This window comes from Cuculus canorus, chromosome 1 (genome assembly GCF_017976375.1).
Source record: "Cuculus canorus isolate bCucCan1 chromosome 1, bCucCan1.pri, whole genome shotgun sequence".
In the NCBI taxonomy this organism is placed as follows: domain Eukaryota; kingdom Metazoa; phylum Chordata; class Aves; order Cuculiformes; family Cuculidae; genus Cuculus; species Cuculus canorus.
Window position 1 is genome coordinate 20,422,202 of NC_071401.1, and position 22,686 is coordinate 20,444,887.

General features: G+C 37.8%; 1 protein-coding gene across 4 annotated transcripts in view; it reads left to right on the forward strand.

Annotated features, from left to right (window-relative positions):
* The first annotated feature begins 1,562 nt into the window (after positions 1 to 1,562).
* Positions 1,563 to 22,686, forward strand: part of TNFRSF19 (TNF receptor superfamily member 19) — a 61,326-nt gene continuing 40,202 nt past the window's right edge. The window contains exons 1-4 of one of the 4 annotated variants that reach the window (XM_054080376.1): positions 1,563 to 1,808; positions 1,970 to 2,057; positions 13,750 to 13,838; positions 15,238 to 15,348. In XM_054080376.1, the coding sequence (XP_053936351.1) occupies positions 13,773 to 13,838; positions 15,238 to 15,348 (177 nt within the window). In that variant the 5' untranslated portion in view covers positions 1,563 to 1,808; positions 1,970 to 2,057; positions 13,750 to 13,772. Of the gene's footprint in view, positions 1,809 to 1,969; positions 2,058 to 7,020; positions 7,107 to 7,501; positions 7,762 to 9,438; positions 10,573 to 13,749; positions 13,839 to 15,237; positions 15,349 to 22,686 lie in introns of those variants that run through there. The other 3 variants (XM_054080367.1, XM_054080391.1, XM_054080384.1) reach the window with 3 other exon arrangements.

A 22,686-nucleotide genomic window follows, 5' to 3' on the forward strand; every position in this document is an offset into this window, starting at 1 on the left:
AGTATGTTCAGTCATCAACAAATTACGCTATACAGGACCCCCTTTAAGGACCTCAGAGCTCCCTGGCGGTGCCTATTCCGATGGCTGTGGAGCACGGTGCCAGCACAGTTCACCATCCAACCGGCAGGAGGCTCCCAAAGCCTCGGAGGAGCCTCGGCAGGAGGAACCTCAACCAGACTCTCGCTTCATCGCTCTCGCGTTCAACTATCCGGTCCCCATTATCTGCCGGTTGCTTGCTTTTGGTTTTAATCATAGGATCATAGAATAGTTTGGGGTGGAAGGGACCTTAGAGATCATCAATAGCCCTCCTCTGGACCCATTCCAACAGCTCCACATCCTTCATATCCTTCTTATGTTAATGCTCCAGGCAACCATGACTGGCATATTTCCTCTTCTTTACTTTTGCCTTTCAAAAGAATTCTCGGTTACTTAGTGTGCAAATATTTGCAGGAGTCTGCCAGTAGCCACCATCTGATGTGCCTGTATCGCTTTCATCTGCACGTGTGGGATACCCAAAATATGGGGTGTGGGTTTATGAGAACTTCAGTGATACCTTGAATACGGCAGATTATCCTAAAAGCCATCCTGCTTGATATTTGTATGTGTTATTAATAGCTGAAGTACAGGGGGCTGAATTAATCTCTGGTCCAAAAACTAACCTTGCCTTACATCAGGGAAAATGAAATTCAGTTGTACATTGTTTTCTGTATTTCCTCCATACCAAAACAGTGTGAGTCACAGCAGCCTTGAGAACTCCCCTGTTTTCCAGGGCTGCACAGGACCCTCCAACAATTCCTGGGTCTATGAACTGCAGCAGAGAATGTCTGTCTAAATATACTTTAATTCTCCAATGTCTGTCTAAATATACCTTTACCCCCACAAAGCCTCCCTCTACTAACAGCGCCAATGGCAACCACTTTGAATCTACCCCAGCTAAAAAAATGCCTTTACACTCCAAAGCTTCTGAGAGTTACTTATGGCAGCTTTACAGCTCATTTACGTAAAGGAATCATGAGCCACAGATGAATCAGGCTCAAATAAAATGATTTGCAAAAGGCCACACAGTAAGTAGCAGGACGTGAATCAGAGAGTAAGAGCACGCTCCATTGTGCATTTTTTTTCCAGTGCAAAAAAACAAATCCAGTGCACAAAATAAATCGTTTCCTCCCCTCCAAATCTCCATGAAGAGACAAACAAGTGATTTTCTGTCATGTACTACAGCTGCCTAACGAACTGACCTGCACGTCTGACTTCCAGAACTTCATGGAAAATTGTAACTTCCTGTTGCAGACAAAATTATAAAGCATCTTTTTTTTAAGAAAACCTTAAAACTACGGTAGTCTCCCTTCTCAGGAGGAAACTTTAATGTAGCAAAAACTTTGCAGTGAGCTTTGGGTTGGTTACAATGGACTAACCTGATTAGAAATCATGCAAACTCTTGTTCTCTTTAGCTGTATTCCCCCACAGGCTGTATTATAGCTCTCTAACCAGTCCCACAGCATTGAATGATGTCATGGGATCTGCAGCTCAGCGAGATGAAAGGGATAAAGCGGAACCCGCTGGCACTGGGGAAAGCTTCCAACACACAATCCACAACACAGCTTGGGAACTCAAAAGCTACAGATCCAGCCACTCAACTCCAAGCATTTCAGAATCGTGTGCATTCTCCCAGCACAAGAAAGGAAAGGGGAACAAAGCTAGTGATCGTTTTTTAACAAAAGAACTCGAGTACTGAAAGGCACATTTTAAGAGTGCAACTACCTGCTGGAAAAGGAGCATTTTTTCCTCTCCAAAGCACTGCCTTTGATGTATGGCAACTGATCACTGATCAGATTACAGGCATTTGGTCTCAGTACTCGTCTGTCTTTGATCTGCATGGTTAATTTTATTTTCCCGGATTTGGAGTTTCGTCTGGGCTTGTGCTGACATACTTTTTTTTTTTTTTTTTTTTTTTTTTTTTTTTTTAAAGGAGGTAGAAGAATTTAATACAGAAGCTCTGGCAGTGTGAAATTAAGCTGCAGATAGCCTGGGCACTGGAAAACTTCATCAGACAACAGGTACTGGATTTTGATTTTTTTTTGCCGTTTCATATTGCAAGATTTTGAGAAATTATACATGCACAGTAATACTACACATCATTGTGTGTACAAAGGTCAAATGATTTGAATGATTGTATATTATTTATGCAATATTTTATTGGCAACTCTTATGCAGAAGTATATTAAGAAGAGGCTATCTAGAATATATAAGTGATTGTAAACTGAGTATTTGGGGGTATATAAGATTTTTGTGCGCACTGCTTATTCCTACTGTCTATAGCTTTGTAAAGTCATATTTGAATACAAATATTACATGACTTAGGGGAGTATTTGTTTTCTAAGAAAAGACTAACCATATTGCATGCACACATTGTACATACTTTCTTTGCTCTCAGTGTGTTTATTAAACTGTGACTTCTTCAAGGAACACTAATAGTTCCATCCTCGAGATGAAAAAAGTCGCCTTGCACAAGTTATTAGAACAAAATTTATAACCATAACATCCTTATAGACAAAAGGGAAATGGTTTTATTTCAAGATTGTAATGCTAGATCAACTATGCCATATGAAAAGAAATTCAGAATTTCACAGAATTCTGTGACTCTGTGAAATCTTGATAATAAAAATAACATTTTAATCTGATGATATAAGTTTCCTTTAAGGCATTTTAATAAAGATATTACAGAAATCTTAAGCTTATGTAGAGCAAGGAGCTGGTTTTGCTGAACTTCATGGAAGTTTTGCTCCTATTTCAGTGAAGCCATTTCCATTCACAGTATTTTGTATTTTGTTGCTTGAATTCATGATTTATGAACATGTACTTAAGAAAATTTAAGACATCTACTCCAGAAATCCATTATAAAGGAACAATCAGTAAAAGATTTAGGATTATCAACTATAGATCTGCCCCTTTTAAAGGGCCACATTTTTGGGTGAGTTTGGGCCAAACCCATGAGTTTTCTGTGCCTGCAGCTGTAGCCAGTCTGTTAAATTAAGAGTCAAGCTTCTGTAGATATTTAAATATAATTTAGATTTTCGGAAGAACTTAGAACCCATAATCGGGGCCAGACTTGCAAAGAAGTTCAATGTTCCAGACACTGAGCTCTTTGAAAATCGTCTTAATGGTGGACAGTGAGTTCTTCTGTAATACTGACTTTAGATGTCTATTCTTGTATCTAAATTTAAGTGTATCTAAATTTTAAGTAAATCTGTTTACTAACAAATTGCAACTAAAATTCAATATAACTGATAGCTGTTAAGCATTGTTAGAAAACTATTCTTTAAAAGGTTCATCAGTCCATAGGACCCTCAAGATTTTCATATTTCAGTATGCACTATAGTAACATGCAAACCTGAATAAGATAAAGTTATCAACACTTCCAGACAAATGCAGTCAGCCTTCGTTATTCAGTCTGCAAACTTTGCTTCTTCTAATTAAATTGTATTTGTATATATAAATTTTAAATTTACTGACTATCAAGAGATAATATGCCAGTCACAGATTAACTCAGCCTGACTTGGTATCATATAGTTTTCTATACCACCAATTCATTCATATTCTGAATTAGCAAGTCAATTATATTATAAGGAAATTAGTACTGCATGAATAATGTGCACATAGCTGTCAAGGAAGAATATTTTTTAAGGCATAGCCAAAGCAAAAGTTTTTATTTTTCCTAAAATGAAAACAATGTACTAAAACATGCTTCTGTAATTCTGAAAAAAGGTTTTATTTATTATTTCTGTTCTTCACTGATGAGCCTCTCTACCATTCCAGTCTTCTCTTGATTGTTGCTAGCTTTCCAACATGTACATTTATTTTCTGAGGAAATTGTTTCCTAAACCATACCTATGTTTGCTGTAAAGTAGAAAGAGAGGCACATTAAAAAAATAATGTATGGATTCTTTTTCCTCAGAAGTCAAAATAGCTCTGTGAGTCTTATACAATTAAACTATCCCTATAAGGATCTGATCCATCACACAAATGGGTAAAGCTGTGCACAGAAGTAACACTGGTTAATCAATCAGATACATTACACTGATGAGTAGGACTCACATATGCAAATATTTGCAATGTGCAGGCACTAGAAATGCATTTCAGAAACAAAGATCTTTTTCATTGTAAAATATCCCTAGGATTTTAGGTAATCTGCCCACAAATTTAAACAGAAATGGGCATTAACCCATTTAAACTGAAAAATACCTTTGCTTGTCTGTATATAAGTGAGACTGAAATGAAAGCACAGTTGGCCTCATTTAAATATAGGAGGAAGAGGATTTTCAGCATTTTCTTTTGTTTTAAATAGCAGTTCTCTGACAGTTTAGTCTTTCATTGATCTGACTTTCAAAGATTAAATAACAATAATTCTTGGCACTTGTGACTTTGCTTCTACAAAGTGCTGTATAAACATTAATTAATCCTCAGGCTTAAGTCTTCAGAAGGAAAAAGTTCACAATGCTTTTCAAGCAAATCTGACTAGGAAACTCACAGGTATATCGTTTATTTATTAAAATAGCTCGAGCACTTTCTAATTATAAATAGAGCCATTTCCAAACAGTGTGTCCTAGATAATATCATGAACATATTTTAAGGTTTGTAATAGTTAAGAGTATCAAAAGACATTGCACAGTTACACTGACATCAGTTTGCAACAGCTGTCATAACAAGAGTAGATCTATCTCACAGTTGACTGGGGGAACTGTGTTAGAATTTGAGATACAGAGATAACAACTTCCTATTGCTGTACAATTTCTGCTTCCACATCAGATATGTCACACAACATAGTCTTACCAAAAGGGTCAGCTGAAACTACTTTCCAAATATGTTTTTTTCTGCCTTCTGTACTGCAGTGTGAATCTGTATACTTGCATCTATACTTGTTGCTCTACCAGTTCATTTCTTCCATTTCCTTAGAAGCATCATGATTTAAAACAAAAGAAATCCTGCGATTTTCAACATATTTCATTGATGAATGGAATTAAGTCATCCATTTTGCATATAGAGGAAATATTTTACATGCCACAACAAGGAATTAAACACTTCAGTTTCAGTGTTGCAGACTGCACTTTGCTTTTAATTCATTGGCATAGTAACCTTTCGTCTGATGGGAGTATTAATGTTTCTTTATATGGTAATCCTCAGTGTTTGGTCAGCACTTTAAGAACTCTAGGATGTTTTAATACACTTGCCTAACTATACTACTTTAAAATGGGTATCTGAAACACACATGGCAACTCCACTGAGAAAAACTCTTGCAATACATTTCACTGGTGTCTAAAGAAAACAAATAACACACAAACCAGTTGTCTGTAAATAGCGAGAGGATGTAGCATGCTCCATGCTGTGCAGCAGCTGCCATTAACAACAGATGCACCGCTGTAGCATGCCATTCCTCACTGAAATTCCAGCCTTTTGCAGAGCTTCTGCTGGCAAGGGTCCTGAAGCAAAATTCATCTTTGAAGAACCTTTATAAAATAATTACATTAAAACCCCTGTAGATGATGAGTTAGTTAATTTTTTAACAATGGAAAACACCTCCTTTTGCAGCAACTGTTTATCTCTTTGCAGACATCTTGCTATATTTCAAGAAGCACTACTTGTTTTTATGGAAGTCCACATGGCTGGTGAACTCCAGAATTTTATCTCCATTAAAAGCTTCCAAACATTCTGTTTATCTGAAAATGTTTGACTGCCAAGCGTATCTAATGATTAGTTCCCTTCAGAAACTAACTCAGTTGCTAGTACCTCAATACAATTGTCTATACTGCATTGTTATAATTTACCTTTTCATTACAAGTAAAACCATTGAACTCCCTGCAATAACAGTTCTTTCACCAAGGTCTCCTGGAACATCACCAGTTTCAGAAAAGCTCCTAATTTACATCACAGTAAGTAGCAGTAAAGTACGCCCTTTCTAGTGACTGTGTTCAATGTATTCTCTGTGAAGGGCTGGATATGGAGCTGTTGGAAGGGGTCCAGAGGAGGGCTACGAAGATGATCAGAGGGCTGAAGCACCTCCCGTATGAGGACAGGCTGAGAGTGCTGGGCTTGTTCAGTCTGCAGAAGAGAAGGCTCCCAAGATTTTATAGAGACCTTCCAGTACTTGAAAGGGGCTACAAGAAAGCTGGAGAGGAATTATTCATAAAGGCTTGTAGTGACAGGACTAGGGGCAATGGGTCTAAACTGGAGAGGGGCAGATTTAGAGTAGACATGAGGAATATCTTCACTGTGAGGGTGGCGAGGCACTGGCACAGGTTGCCCACAGAGGCTGTGGCTGCCCCATCCCTGGAGGTGTTCAAGGCCAGGCTGAATGGGGCCTTGGGCAGCCTGAGCTAGTGGGATGTCCCTGCCCATGGTGGGGGCTGGGGGGGTGGGTGGAACTGGATGATCTTTAAGGTCCCTTCCAACGAAAACTATTCCAGCATTCTATGATTTTTGAATTTGCATTTGGAATTGACGCTACGCTTATTGCTGGGTAACTCATTACCTGCATAATGGAGAAATAGTTCAGATTCTGAGCTAGCAAGAAAACAAAGCTACCCAAGTCCTTTGGAGAGCATTTGCCAGCGTCAGGGGGCCTTGGCCGTTGTCTTTGGTAGGACAGGCGGAAAAGACTTTGGTGAACTACAGGGACCTCTTCTACACTGAACTTCTGAATTCAGTGCAGGGTTTTGCCCGGCAGCCCCGGGGGAGGCAGCCACCAGCACTGAGCTAGAACGGGGAAGTCAGCAGCCCCAGCGCCTCTGGAGCAGGAAGGCTGCAGCCCAGCGGATCTCCGCCATCCTCTCAGCAGGATGAAGGCACCACCACTGCCTGGTTCCGGACTCCCCCTCCGCCTCGCCGCCCACGGTCACGTGGCTGAGCACCCCCGCGCGACGCCGCGGCCGCACCGCCCTCCCGCCTAGCCGCGAGGCACGTGGGCCGAGGCGCCGCTGATTGGCTGTCGCAGATCACGTGAGCGGTGGGCGCGGGAGGGCGGGGAGCGGCGCGGCGTTGCCGGGGAGACGAGGCGAGGCGGGGCGAAGGCTCTTCGGTGGCGGCTGGCGCCCCTCCGCAGCGGCCGGCAGGTGGGTGCAGGAGGGACTCGGGGGGGGGGGATCGTTCCTCGGAGGGGGAGCGTGTCTCCCACTCCTTCAGTGGGGTGCCCTCATCACGGGCGGTGGAGGGGAAGCAGCTCCGAGGGCAGGAGTGGAGGCGGGGGATCTCCGAGGGCAGGAGGAGGGGGGAAGACAGCTCCGAGGGCAGGAGAGGAGGGGGAGGAGGGCATCTCCAAGGGCGGGGGGAAAGGGGGGGCTCCGAGGGCAAGAATGGGGGGCGCCGGCAGCGGTGGGGGCAGCTCCGAGGCCCCCCCCAGCCCCGCCGCGCGCCTGGCACCGCCCGCTTCGCTTTCCCGAGGGGAAGGACCCTCGGCGGGAAGCGGCAGCTGCGGCGGGGGGAGGCGGCTCCGCCGGGTCCCTTCTCTCGCCGCTGGCTTTGCCGCTCTCCTGCCGGCCCCGCCGCCCCGGGGCGACCCGCGATGAGGCTGAAGGGCGCCCCGCCGCGAAGGGGTCTGCAGCTCTCGACAGCCCTGGGGTAGCTCCTCCAGCCGCAAAAAGCCTTTGAACGCCGGGCGTTCTGTCCGCTATCTCTCGTCGTGGCTGTTGCACGAATAAGTCTCTGTTCGCTTTAAACTGCTTTGGAGCAGGAATTGAAGGAACAGGAGCTGGTAACTTTTCTTGGCTGGTAAGAGGTTGAAAGCCGCAGAAATATGGTTCTGCTGAAAAGCCTTTCATTGTTTAACTTCCTTTGCTGATGTCTGTCTCCATTCATCTGACCTTGGACTGAAAGCTTTACCTGATGCTAGTGGAGAATCTTGATACTCAATACCTATTTACTGCCTTTATACTTGCAAGCACTCTAAATGAGTGCACTTATCAAATTAATGAAGAGGTCTGGTAGCATTTAATATAAACAAAAGTGACAAATTGTTTCTATCTATTGGTAGGTTTGTTAACTACTGCATAATCTCTTCCAAGCACACCTTCACCATCGCGTGTAAAAGGTTATATTAACTGGAAGGTTCTTGCCGTATAAGCAAAAGGAGTTTTCTTTAGAAGTAAACTTCTTTATTAGTTCAGTAATTAGATGTTTAAGTTGTCAGTTAAGCAGGCAATAAATTACTTTTTTTTCAGTTTCCACAGCATGCAAGTTGCAATCCTAATAAAAGAGAACACTGAGAATGAAAGTAACTCATGTCTGCGCTTTTTAAGACACTGCATGCTGTCCAAAACCACAGAAGCTTGGCTGGATAAATGTAGCACATTAGGAGTGCGCTATTGCAATAGTTACATTGGGCTGTGTTAACCAGCCCGATGCTTTACAGCCTGTGATCCTTAAAATTGGTAATACTTTGAAAAAGAACTATTAGTATACTTCAGCATAAAATAGATGTGAAGGCATTATTTGTATTCTCATTTTGTTGTATTACTTATTAACATATCTAAGTATAAATGTGTACAAATGCAGCCCTATGCTGAGCTGCCATCTGGCAAACTAGTATCTCCTAGACGTTGATATAAGTGGGATGTATTAAAGAGCAACTTTTTTTTTACCACAGTTTTCATGTTGAAGCACAGAATTATTCATTATTTGTATGAATAATCTTGTCAGGTTCAATGGGATTAGGAGTTCTTGAGTGAATCACACCTTCCAATCCTCTAAAAACCTTTAAGTATAGCAAAAATGTCACCACATTACACCTTTGTTACAGTATTTCTCTCTGATTTCTTCATACTGGTAGTCTGGATACCTTGAAGAACACAGATGACAAACTATTTTACGTAATTTTACTAGCATGGATTTGGAACATGATTTGCAAGAAGCAAAACCAGGGATGGATTGCATAGTTCAATCTCAAGTTTTGCTGATTATACATTTTTGAGACACTAGGATATAATTAATTCTGTAAATGCTGTATATGGTGGTGAAGACACTGTAGAGATGCTTGTTTGAGGTGTTAAATTATTATCACCATTATTCCTGTGAATTCAAGTACTTCGGCTGACATAACTCAAAGCATATGGTACTCGGGACGAGTAAAAATATTTCCTGGCCATGTGTAAATCTTCTTTCTCTCCTCCCTTAGCACCTAAAATAGATATGAATGTTTTCTAATACAGTGTTTAAGCTTTAGTCTTTTATCTCTATCTTTACAAAACTAGAAATGAATTCATAGTTGTCTAATTTCAGACAGCTTCACGTGTGTCGGCTTCTAAAACTGCGTATTTATTCCACACTGTTCCATGTGATGAATGCTACCTAGCTGGCAGTATTTTGGGTTTTCCCTCAGTGCAGTTGGAGCAAATTTGGTCAGACAACCTCATTCACCTCACAAGTGGAGGAGTACAAGGGTTGTGGGCAAGGTTTAAGGGGAAGGTGTTCTAGAAGTACAAGACAGAATAACAGTGTACTTCTATAGTGGAAATTCTTGTCCCTAAATTGTTCCCTTTGTCTTTATCATTGCAGCAGCATAAGTACTTTCTCTTCTCTTGTTTCTTGCCCGTGGGGCAATGAATCTGCTAAAGCCATCTGCTACTCCTTGTCATTTTATTGCATGCAGTTGACAGCTGCAGGTGGGGAACAGGGTGGTTAGAAGGGAGCTGAGATCCCATTCATTGGATACCAGAGACCTCTGTTGGCAAGATAAGATCATATTTTCATCCCTCTTTCTTATCCAGAACTTCTCAGAGTACTCTTTGCCAGTGTTCTAGAGAGCAGGAAAAGTCATCACTAAGTATGAATGTCAAATCAAATATGTGAAACTTACGGAATTTGCTTAACTATCCTAGATGTAAAGTTGGGACCCTTCACCCTTTCTGAAGTGTTCCTTACAAGACGGGTGGTGTTGACTTCAAAGTTTCAATGCTTATGTGTATGAGAAACCTACTAGTAGGCTGTAATATAATAATGTTGCCTTAAGTTTTGAAGTGATGTGTTTCTCATGGTAAAACTTTTTCTTTGGAGAGAAGGAAGAAATATTCTTCTGACAGATTGAGTCTAAAAGAGAATGGTGACTACTGCTCAGGCAGGCAGGTAAACGGAGTACATCTTGGAGAACAGTGGATTCTAGGATTCTGGAAGGTTGGAAGTTCTGACTTCCATAATACATTTGTTACATGTTCCTAATTTATTGTTTGATAGTGCCCTCTTTATGCATATGCAGAGTAGGCCCCACACAATCTTGAAACTATACAACCACATTCCTTAATAGAGGCTCTGTATCTTGAGTTCAGTACATTACCAATGATATTGCTTTTTCCTGAGTATTTGGGGCAAGTGTGTTGCTGTTAACCTAAAAAGGTGCATTTGGAATGATTTACTGACCCAAAATATGTCTGCTGTTTTCTTTCAGTAAAGAGGATAACCGAACTCAGCATTATAAATATCAGTATCTGAACAGGAACAAATCTTTAAATCTATTAAGCTTCTGTTTGGTTGCATGTATTTTACAGGCAAAAAATTCTTCTAGTTACTACTTACTTGAATGCATATGAGGTGAGTGGCTTGTGTCCAACAGACTTCAGTGTAATGCCACTTGATATCAAGACAGAACAAATTTGCCCGATGGCAACTTATCATTAAGTGCTGCAGTGTCTGCTTTTTAAGCAGGGCTTTTAACCAAGACAGAAATGAGAGACAAGCAGCTGGCACAGTTATGTCTCTTTCGGGACTTAATACAATGAGTTGTTAATGTGCCTTAACCATTTGCATTATTTTTATCAAAATGTTGTCATGAAAAGAGAGCTTTTATTTCTTTGTTACTCTGAACGGAGGTTACCAGTTAATTTCATTCTTGTATGTTATATTCAGGGTATAGTCTTTGGAGAGGTTTTTTTTTGGTTTTTTTTTTTTTTTTGTAGGAACTGGAACAATAAGCACAATGATTGCATGATAAAATACCACAGGCATTCATGCATGTCTGCTGAAATGATTTGAACATGTTTTGATGCTACTAAACGTACTGAAGTTTAAGGCCCACATACCTGAAAGCTTCTTTTGGAAGATCTGATGATTATAAAAGACAAATTATCTAGAAGATATCTTGTATTACATCATGGACCTAAAGCTATGAGATTACATCGTGCACTCAATGATCACTCAACAAATTTGAAGTCTAGTAAAATATGTAGATGAGTTGGGGAAGTCTGTGATAGTTTGATGCCAGTTCTAAAATACTTTATTTTGGAAATTTACTCTGGGTTTTGGAATTTGTGATGTTTAAAGGTGTTGGATTTGTCAAGACTGTTATAAAGGCAGTAGATTTTCTTTTAAATAGAAAGTATTTCATTGGTGCAATAAAACTTCCCCACCTAAGCCAACAAAATGTGGTTTAGTACAGTGTACTGCTCCATGTGCTTTCTGTGTTCTAAGAATCTTTGAGGTACGTGCTATAAGAAGATCATCATGTATCAGACAGGGCAACTCCAAAAGCTGAGATAACAGCTGTCAGCATGACCAGCAAGATTTTTAATAGTGCTTGTTATTACTTGTACTACTTTCTGTTAAGAAGTGGCATTTGTTTTTAATCCAATTCTAACTCCAGTCTATTACAAACATAAAAATATATCATTAACTTTGTTTCAATATTGGTTTTAATGAATTGTTTATATGCTAACTAACTTTCTTTATTGTATTGATTTGTCAGGTTTTTACATATTGGAAAAATGTATGGGATGTATGTGGCTTCATTACATAAAGCTAATATAGTGTTAATGCAACAATATGGCAAGTACTGAATCTCCTTGCCAGTTAATCAGGTTGTTCTGGATTTTCTTTAATTTTCTGTACTTAAGCTGACCTGCTCACAGCTCCATATTTTGGATTGTTAGGCTTACTACAGCACACCAACATTATATGGATAATTCTACATGAAACTTTAATATCATCAAAATTGTATATTTTTATGTCTATTTCTTTATTGATATGCCAAACATCTCTTTTCACAAGTAAAAATAAATCTTAAAATTTAAAATTAAAACTATTTTTAATCTGGTAAAGAATCTTATTTTTAAAATGTTGGTAGTATAGAATTTGTCTTCTGTTTCATCTGTTTTTACTTAACAGATCTTCAGTTACTAATCAGCCAGAAGACATATTTATTATGTGTGTTTTCTATCCACATTATTCCTTTCCAGGCATAGATAAGAAACATTTTGTGAAACTTCTGCTTAAAAGTATTTTTACTGTCTCTGTCCACTCTTTTGTCTTTACTATTACTAGAAATTGTTTTGTTCCTATGTGCTTTTGCTTTTATACAATTAATTTCCTTTGCAGCATTAGTACAGGCAGTTTCTCATGGCAGCTCTGTGCCTTTAATACCTTTTAAAGTTTGTTGGCTCTCCTTTTCCGTTTTTCCATTTGTTCTGCAGTACTTTTTACATCAAACTGTTGTATTTTGGTCATCCAGAATTCTTTGAGATTTCCCATTTCATGTTTCTCGGATTCATTTTTCTTCAGAATGAAAAAAGCAAGCTGTGTCAACTGTATCTGTGTATTTGTGTATGTCGTTGGTTTTAGGCATGTTGACGTACATATAATCTGATAATTGTCATTGGCCCTTAGATCATTACCATCACTAAGTGAGAAATAACCATAAAAATGTAATCATGGCTTTCCTGTAGAGTGCTACCTGACACACCTCTTTGTGCTTTCTGTTCTTCCTGGCAGACTTTAGCTGTTTTTACACTTCAGAATACAACTTATCTTAAAATATATTAATCATGCCACTGAAGTACACTTTCTTCTTATTGACTAGAATTTGTTAATTGGGGTATTCATGCAGTAAAATGTGAAACTTGTGTGTTCATTGTAGTTTATGCTCATTCTGGTTGTAGGTTTTCTGAGTTCTATTATGCCTGTTATAGTTCCATATCATAAATCATTTTGCAACTGTTCTTAATCTTTTTATATACTGCTTTCCTTACGTTTTCAGTTCTGTCCTTCCATTTGTCAGTGTCCTCTGCTCTTAAATGATAAAATTACTTAACCTTGTCTTTTAAAACAGCATAATTAAACATCAGTACTTAAGCTCTGAAGTAGGCCAAAAATGTTTTAAACATTATTTTTCACATCTCACTGAAACCAATGACATTACAATGTGGTCATGCAGGTTAGGATCAAATTAATGTAGCAGGTTATGTAGGCTGGTTTTATTTATTCTTTTCTTGGTTTTGTTGCTATATAGTTTGGATTTCTGAACTAGAAGTTACACTTGCCTTACTAGGTATCTGACAAAATCAAAAAGTAGCAAACCGGAAATTAATGAGGTCTCAAACTCAAGGAAAGTAAGCAGAGAAAAAAAATACTCTCTTGGCCAATCACAGTGTTCTTATATTGTGGGGGTACAGTTAATTGATTTAATAATAAAAAAAAATCTTAATCCCACATTAGACCTTTCTTTTCCACAGCCGTTTCAAGTAGTTGGTCTCCTTTTTTATCATTTATTTGTTACTGCTTCTTAAAAAATAATTGCTTTGTCTTTTAAAAAACGTAATTTTCAAAGCATATGTTTGTTGTTTGGCTTCGGGAATCTGTCTGAAACATTTCAGTGCCATTAACAGAAATATTTTGACATGCTGAATGACATGAAGTAGTATGGACATACGACTTTTGCAATTTAAACAACAATGTGAGATATAACGATTTTCTTTTTTCCTTTATTTTTTTTCCTAGGGAGAAAGGTTTAATCATAAGAAATGGTTGCTAAGGGATTACAAAGGGAAGATAAACTGAAGATGCTTATAATTTTACTAGCATATTTGGTGAGTTAAATATTCATACTTTTTCCCCAGGGTGAATGTTGAAAAAAAATCTTATTGGACACAGGAATGGTGTCATTTTTTTTTTTTACACATTACTGCTAACACTCAAAGTTCTAAACCTGTAGACGGAGACAATTGGATACACGTTTTATTAGTTTCAAAGTGAGCTTGGTTAAGTGATTTGTAACTTCTTCCCACTCCTCACGTGCAGTTAAAAAAATTTACCTTGTGAACCTCTTCATGGGAGAAGGACTGGACTGGGACAGGAAATATAGGTGAATATAGTGCTGTGAAGGTGATACTGCTTCACTTCAGAGAGATGGCAGGAATTCTAGGCAATTTGCAGCAGTCGTCCTTTAGTATGGTATCCAAATATATGTGTTTTAGGAGTTTAGAGTATTCAGTTTATCAACAGAACATGGTGTAGCACACAATTATATTGCCTACTAAGTGTACTTCAGCTCTGGCTTGCAGAGACAAGCTCTAGAACCAAGGGTAAATAACATTTCACAGCTATCAGAAAGGCTTTGGTCTTTCTGCAAAGACTAATACACAGAGTAAGAATATAGTAGCAGTTGTAGACAGGAGTTTCTTTGATGGGAGTCTGTATGTAGGCATTTAATTTAAAATTGTATTAAGGGAGCTCACAGGACTTGCTAATGTTCCCAAACAGTATTTCAGTGATTATACTGAGACTTTTCATGTCTGATTTTACTGCTTGTGGTATGTCTCATAACCTTAGTTTCTGGTTTGGTTAGATGATGTACTTAAATGCCTTTGAAGGCAGAAATTGGATTCTCTGTCCTTGGGCCCACTTAGTATGAAGTGATAGTGAAATTTAGAATAAGTAGTAGTCATACAGATTTGAGGTGTTTTTTTAAGTTTCCTAAAAGTTTGAGTGACCTTTCAAAGTCTCTAAATATTTATGTTTAAAAGGATAGATTTTAATTTATTCAATGTAATACCTCATTAAAGAAATAAAATATCACAAATAACTGTGGCAATATAATGTAGTGTGACGGCTTAGTTTCATGAAAATTGTAGCTTTGGTAAATGGTCACGTGCATTTTTCATAATATTGAGTAAGGTAAGGAACTTAAACTAATGTTCAAGCAATTAAGTGTTCTTGACATTACACAAGTGCCAAATAGCAAGCAGGTCTTCTAAAAGTTGTAAAATTATTGCAGGTCCCTGAGTACTGAGAACCTTTAAAATTCAGGCCATTTATCCATATTTGGAGTAAGATGATTAATTTTTATTGCCATATTTGAAGTTTTTGATAATGCAGAAAGTTATTTTTAAGATATAAACATGATTATTTTTCAGATTTAGGTTTTATAATTATACGTTAATCACAGATTAATTACGTTTTAGTAAGTTTACTTTTTTTTTTTTTTAGCTAAACAGAGTAATTTGTGAGACTGGAGATTGCAGAGAGCAAGAATTTAGGGACCACAATGGAAACTGCATCCTCTGCAGACAATGTGGACCTGGAATGGAACTCTCAAAGGTAAGTAAATCATGCTTTCTTTAATTTCGTTTGTTTCCAATAAGTGCATTTATGCATGTGGTTAAAACAACAGGTATCCATGTTTATGTGGAATTTTTTTTTTTGTTTTTGGCATTTGAACCTTTTACAATTTTTCAGGTACAATGTCTCTTGTTCTCTTTATGCTCAGTTCAGAAAATGAGATGCCATTAATAAAGTAGGCAGAACTATTAGATGATTTGGGAACGGGCTTTCAAAATTATTTGTTAAAAGGTGAGGTAGTGCTACGAAGTGGTGGCAACTTTCAAGGAATTAAGATTGACACTACAGTGTAGAGGAGTATGCAAAAAATTTACTTTCAAACTAGTGATTGGTACGGACCAAATAATGGATGGGGCTTGATTTTTATAATGCAGACTTTCAGATTCGGTTTGAGTTTTAGGTGAAATGGTCGATATAGTCAATATTTAAATATTTCTATACAACAACTAGTCTTAACGGTTTATTATAAAAATAAGGGTATAAGCACATAAATACGGAATAGGATTCACGTGAGAACTGAGATATTTCTTTAGAACAGCGAGGAGATAGGCGGTTTTTACTACCTCAGTGGTGGAGCACTTTGTGTTGGGAAGCCAGATTCAAGTGAGGCTCGATTTCTTTGTTTTACAGCTTACTAAAAATGCTATAAACCTGATCTATATCTTTATGCCGTGTTAAGTAATAGAGAAGGTTAAGGCCAGAAAAATACAAGGTAATATGTAGAAAGCCCAGAAGAAGTCCTTGTTAATATCATAAAGAAAGATCATTATGTTGGTCTTATATAAATGTTTTTTCTTTTAGAACAATTGCATTTCTTCCAAAAGAAAATTTCCATAAAAGTTCTGGAATTAGCAGTTTTTGAGGAGTGCAGAAGTGAATCAATGGAGATGAATGGTGACTGAGGTTATGGACTGGGATTTAGTGCAACTGGAAAGCTAACTTGGCAAAATTTCCAGCAAAATTCGAAGTCTGAACTCAAGTCATGAGAGGGATCTTAGTTGCTTTCAGCGCAGAGGAAAGTGTACTGGTACTGTGTATGAGCAAGGTTAGAGAACAATAAAGGAAGATATAGCTGAAATGAAAGGGAGAGAGGGATATGGTGGAATCATTAACTCTGTCACCAGAGGAAGAGAATGAGCTATGGGTGATGGGGAGGCTGGATGTTTTGGGGGAGCAGGTATGTTGTGCTGGAGGAGTGAAGATGGTCAGGCAAAAAAAGAGAGGGTGCAAGCTGGTGTCATGAAGCAGGCTTGTCAAGACTCATGCAAAGCATAAGACTTCTTTCAGTTTCCAGCTCCTGTATGTACATGTTGCCCATTGTTAGAGTGTAAAACTGTGATCCAGACTTAGCTGAGTAGTCTGATTGACCGTAAAGGAAGAGCGAAATAGCTGCCCTGCCTAGTGCCTTTGCATATAGAAGGGCAAACTGTTTTATACTCTTACTGGAAGTGTAAAAGGGATGATAAAGGTAGAATTTAGGGTATTATTTAGGAGGAGTGAAAATTTGAATGTCAGGGTTGGTTTTGTAGGCAAGTGTGTTACACAGACCCAAAGGGGAATTTGAAATGTTATTTCTGAACATTTTTCAACATGAAACGTTACTAAGTCTGATGTGTATATGTGTTTAAACAACGGGGAAAAAAAGCTTTCCATCTGTGACTTTGTATTTGTTAATATATTCGGCTTTGGGAAAAAAAAATCACACAAGTTGACTATTGTGGTTTGAAGAGATTTACTGAAATTGAGTGACACATTTTCCCTGTCTCTCCACCCTTTGTAGCCACTGTTCAGTGCATTAACAGAAATACTGAATTTCACACTTCAGTGAGGATTGCTTTCAATGTTAGGCAGTACTAGTTAAGGTTTAGTCATATAAACAGTACTGTAGAAGTAGAGATCTGAAGGTGACTAATGTTATTATGTGAATTTGATTGTATGTTTGAAGTTTTTTTCAGAGTGGCTTTAAATTTGAGGGGTGAAAGGTTCTGGAGAGTGTTTTAATTTATAAAGACACTTGTAAATATGACACTTTATAACAGTAGTCCAACTAAAGCGATATTGATGCAGCATGCTTATCAGTGGCAAAAAAAAGAACCCAGAAGAGTAAAATTAGTGCCCTCGGTAATTATACTTTTCTTTCAATTTAATAAAGAAATGCTGAACTGAAATAGAAAGTTTATAGTTTGCAATATTATACTGTTCCAATAATGGTTTTGTATTAACTATTTCTGTTTACAATACGATTATCCTGATTCTTAGGACTAGGTTTTCTGAAAATGTGAATGTTTAATTAATTTCAATGTATAAGCACTTACTTCTTCCAGGCTTGAATAGGCTTCAAATACTACTTTTTGCTACTACACTAAAATTGAAATAACTAAACAGATTTTGCTCAAACCTAAATGTGAGTGGAAGAATAGTTTCCTTTGTAGAGATACAGTTTTCTGTGAGTCATAGCAAAGGATGTGATACTGTGGCTGTTACTGAAATGCAGTGCAGAATAGTTTTTGCTGAACTGCAGCTTGAAGGAACAAAGTATATTAAGTCAAAGGTCAGAATGCAAAGAGAAAAGGTGTTTAATGATATACTTGAAGTAATTGGCAGCACAAGGGAAGTTTTGCTTGCTTAGGTGTTTTTTTTACACATGAGAAAGCAGTTTCTTAATGACGAATGTGTCTGTTTTCCTATCAAATAGTTCATGCTCGTGGATAAAAAGAGATATGCTGCTGGATCAGCGAGCATGACTTCTTAGTTGAAATCTAAATCTGTAGATTTCCTTCTTATCATTGACTAGACAAAAATAGAAACTGTGTTCCTCTCAAAAGCCAAGTAGAGTTAGTATGATAAGCACTATGGAACGAAAACTGGAGTTCTCAAGGTGAAAATCAAGATGCCATGATACTGGTGGGTGCTATGATTTAAATACATTGCCACTGAATTGATCAGCAGCCTGTTTAGAGCATAAGTACACTTATGCATGTAATTTCTTCCTTTTGCCTTTGTTAAACTGAGTACATGATGTTATGGAAATCAAAACTAATGCATTGTTAGCTAATTGTGATATCTGTTTTGGTGTGAGTTATTTTTTAAAAAAACTTCAATGGAATATTTTTGTGGATAAATCCCAGTTAATTCAACAGTCATTAATTGTCCCTACTCTTAAGGGAAAATACAGTGACAGCTGAAGTTCAGACTTAATCTTAACACAGGCTGCACAGGTGATTTCAGGTATGGCTAAAGCCTAATCAAATCAGGTCCTGGGCAGTCCAGTCTCTTCCCACATTGCCAAATACACGCAGATATACCACAGACTTATGTCAACAGTATGGATAAATGTGCAGGGCAAAATACCAACTGTACAGAGTGGATGTGTGTATGTACATATATGTGTATACTAACTTGACTTATTTATATTAAGTAAGGATTTCATAATACCTTTCTAACTTAGGGAAATCTTGTTACCGTTTCTTAATTTGTACATGAGAGACTGGCGTAGAAATCGACCTGCCCATTGTAATGCAGGAAGTTTTAGGTGAAGCAAAGAAGACAGAGGCCACAGAGAGAAACGAGAGGGTGGAGGTGCTCTGTTCAACTGGTGCCACATGGATAGGACCAGAGGCAATGGGGACAAGTTGTACCAGGAGAAAGGTTTTATCTCTATAAGAGAGATTTTTCTATGTTGAGAACAACTTCCCCAGGAATGTGTTAAGAGTCCGTCACTGGTGTTTTTTAGGATGCAATGGGACAGGTTGCTAGATCGTCTCATATCAGCTCCCTCTCCTGTGAAAGTTTGAATTAGATGCTCTTTCAAGGTTCATTCTTCCTTGGCCTGTTCTTCAGTTGTATGATGAGTGTTTCATTTTAGTAGCAAACCTGTGCTCAGTCTATTGGATTGTGTTTGCATAGATAAACAGCTTCAGACACCCTTTATTGCATGAAACACAACTGAAAAAGATGAAAACCCACAGCCTTAATTCATGTAACTATTTCCAAATCTAGACTATTCTTCTCAGCTTTTGCTGTTGCGGTTTAGTGGGGCTCTTTTTCAATAAGGATTTTAAAGTAATTCTTTATTTCTTGAAATAAGAAAAAATACACTCTCGGCTTTTCCTTTCTGATTCCCAATTGAGTCTTCTAACAGCAGTGCTGCAGATGTTGTGTTATCTAGAACTAAAATCCACTGATCAGTTAGGTTAATATTATTTTTTAATAAAATACTCCTGACATATTGCCATCATAGGAAGGCCAGATTTCTATCAATAGCAATCTATGAATGGAGTTAAATCTAGTTGATGGCCTGTCACCAGCAGTGTTCCCCAGGGCTCAGTGCTGGGGCCAGTTCTGTTTAATCTTCATCATCGATCTGGGTGAGGGGATCAAGTGTACCCTCAGTAAGTTTGAGGATGACACCAAGTTAGGCAGGTGTGTAGATCTGCTAAAACTGTATGCTATTCAGCAAGGACATATACTCAAAGATATTACTAAAAACTTCATTTCCCATAACCAGTGCCGTAACCTGTTGTATGACCTCACATCAATTAAAAGTGTCTTAATAGCTGGAAGACTTTCTTGAGGGTATCCAAATATTCTTGTAATCATCATGGCCTAAGTGGAACTTCTCTGTGCTGTACCATTTAGGGATTTACGTAGGTTGTGAATAATCAGTGGAACTAGAAATAAATTCTAAAATGTACTTGCAGATTACAATCTTAATGCCTGAAAGCATTTCTTAAATGAAATTTGAGGTTATTTTAATTGAAAGAATGTTTAAAATCTAATTTACTGTTCATTTACCTTCTGCGTTGTATTCAGCTTTTAGGGAAAAACTGTACCACTTAACTCCCTTTATAGTCTGCTCTGCTTTTAGTGGTTCTCTCTGAATTAGTGTTTGGGTAGTGTATGCTGAAAGAAACTGTTAACCTTGCCCATATAGTACTTTAAGAGGTGCCTCTATTGTTGTATGCTTTTAATATTTTTAACTTGAAACTAAGTTATGAGTTTAGTTGAATAGTTTGCTACAGATTACTAGGTGGCCTTGACCAGTCATCTTGCTTGATACCCTAGTGAAACCCACTTCTGAACAAAGTTGTTCTGGGGATACATATTCTAAAGGAATCTGATGAGATGTCACAATACTGCGATAGTGAAAGCTGTATAAACATCAAGAAAATAGAAGTGCATTTGAATTTTGAGAATTTCTTAAAAATTAATGCGGTTTTCTAAATTCATGTTTGGGGTTTCACAGCTTGTACTGTGTACTATTTGAGAGGATTTTTTAATTAAAGTTACTTTGTATCATTGATGGTAGCACTGAAAAGGGAAATGGAAGAGTGGGCTAAGTGTTCTTTGTGGTACCTTTCACAATAGGAGAAATAAATACAGTGTATATTTATGTGCTCTTGTTTTCTGGCACAAAAAAATTATTTATTTTTTTTTTAAATCTAGCTAACCGAGGTTATAGCTCTTTCTCTTTTCTGTGGTCCTGATGTGAACTGCCACAGGAGATGAGCCATATTTTAAAAATATGAGTGGGTGGATAGAAGGGATGAGGGAAGTTGGGAACTGCTCAGATCTCATCAGCCATATAACTTGACAGCTTCATAAATAGACTACTAAGAAGACTGGTGCACATCGGGTTTGCACATGTACTGATAAAAGACATACAGTTGATTGTTTGTATCTTTGCTGGACTGCTAAATTATAAAGTTCAAGATTTCAAAGGGTTTGAATCCATCATCTAAAGTATGTCCTTCAGTTTTGGGAATGTGGTTAATTATGAGTACAGATCTGTTTGAAGTTCTGCCTGGTTTACAAGCTTAAATATTTATTTGCACCTGCCAGGCAGTTACCTACCTCAAATATTATGTGAACATAAAAAGCACATGCATAAAGTCATAGTTGTTATGGATTATATCTGCAGAATTCCTGGCAAGGACTTGGAAGCCATGTTTGAAAAGACAGGGGAATGTAAATTCTTTGGGCAGAAAGTTGGGGGTTTTTATATTGTATCCACCATTTTTATAGCTTTAAAGTAAACCATTTCATGTTACCACTGAAATGTGTCCATAACATCCAACTATAGCAAGTCATATCTGATAGAGCTACAGTTTACTCAAGCTTTGGTAGTTTAGGCCAGTGAGTTGAAGACATTTAATTCTAACTTTATTTCCTGGTATTTGCTTGGTTTTGATCAGAAACTTCAAAGTTAGTCTGGAAAGGAAAACTTATAATTAAGTTAATTTAAACCTTATATTTGAAAGTTTGCTGGGACTTGAGAGGGACTGATTCTGACTGATTTATCAAGAGATCTGAATATACATGGTTTGTCTGAGCTATATATCCTATAATACTACTATTTGGATAATCTAAGAAGAAAGAGTAGAGTAGTTATTTAGAAAAAATGCGTTAAGGAATAATGAGATTCAATGAAAAAGTTTATTTAGACTTAGGAAAAAGAAAACTACCTAACATAAGTTAGTCTAGTTACAGTTCCTGGTCATAATCGTGTACCTTTGTATACAGTCTTAAAATTGCATTAATTAAATTGATTGTAAAACTGAGCACAGTAAGATAATTTTAGGTGACATAAAACAGAGCTACTGGAATCTCTGCTGTTTTGACATTGATTCCTAGCTGAAACTGGTATTTTTGAAACAAAACGTGTGCAATATTCTATGTCTAGAGTAAATTTTTTAAAAAGAAATACTTTTATCTCCTTTTCTTACCAGTTTTATTTGTGTCAGTATCTCACAGGAGGAGCATGCTGTACAGTGTGTGGAACTGTAGTATGTTTTTTGTTGTCGTTAATACCTGCAATGATATGTCTATCTGTTCCTTGATCTGAATAATAGTCGGTAGTAAGAAACTACACTTGAGCTAAAAGCACAAAAAATTAAAATTTATTTTTTAATTCCTTGCTCAAGGTAGGAAACTACATATAGTGTCTGTTTGTAGTTACGTTCTTAAAATTGTTTGTTTTCTGTGCGCTTGAGTGCTTGCTCTCCTACAGAAGGGAAATAGAAAATTCTTAGAATGTCCAGTAAAAGGTGTCTGAAGGTGTTTATTGTTGTTTTATCATTGCAAACTAAAGGGACTATAAAGTACATACTGTTCAACTCCATCACAGAGCTTGTTCCATGGGTCCCTTCAGTACAAAACCTTGGAGAATCCTGAATGCATTTCTCAGACTCAAAGCTTTTTTACTGCAGCAGATTTGCTTAGGTGGATGAATTTGGGAAAAAAATGTTTATATGCATTTAACATCCATGCGTTGTGGAGGAAACTGATGGAAAGCTTCTCTTGAATTGACCTATTCAA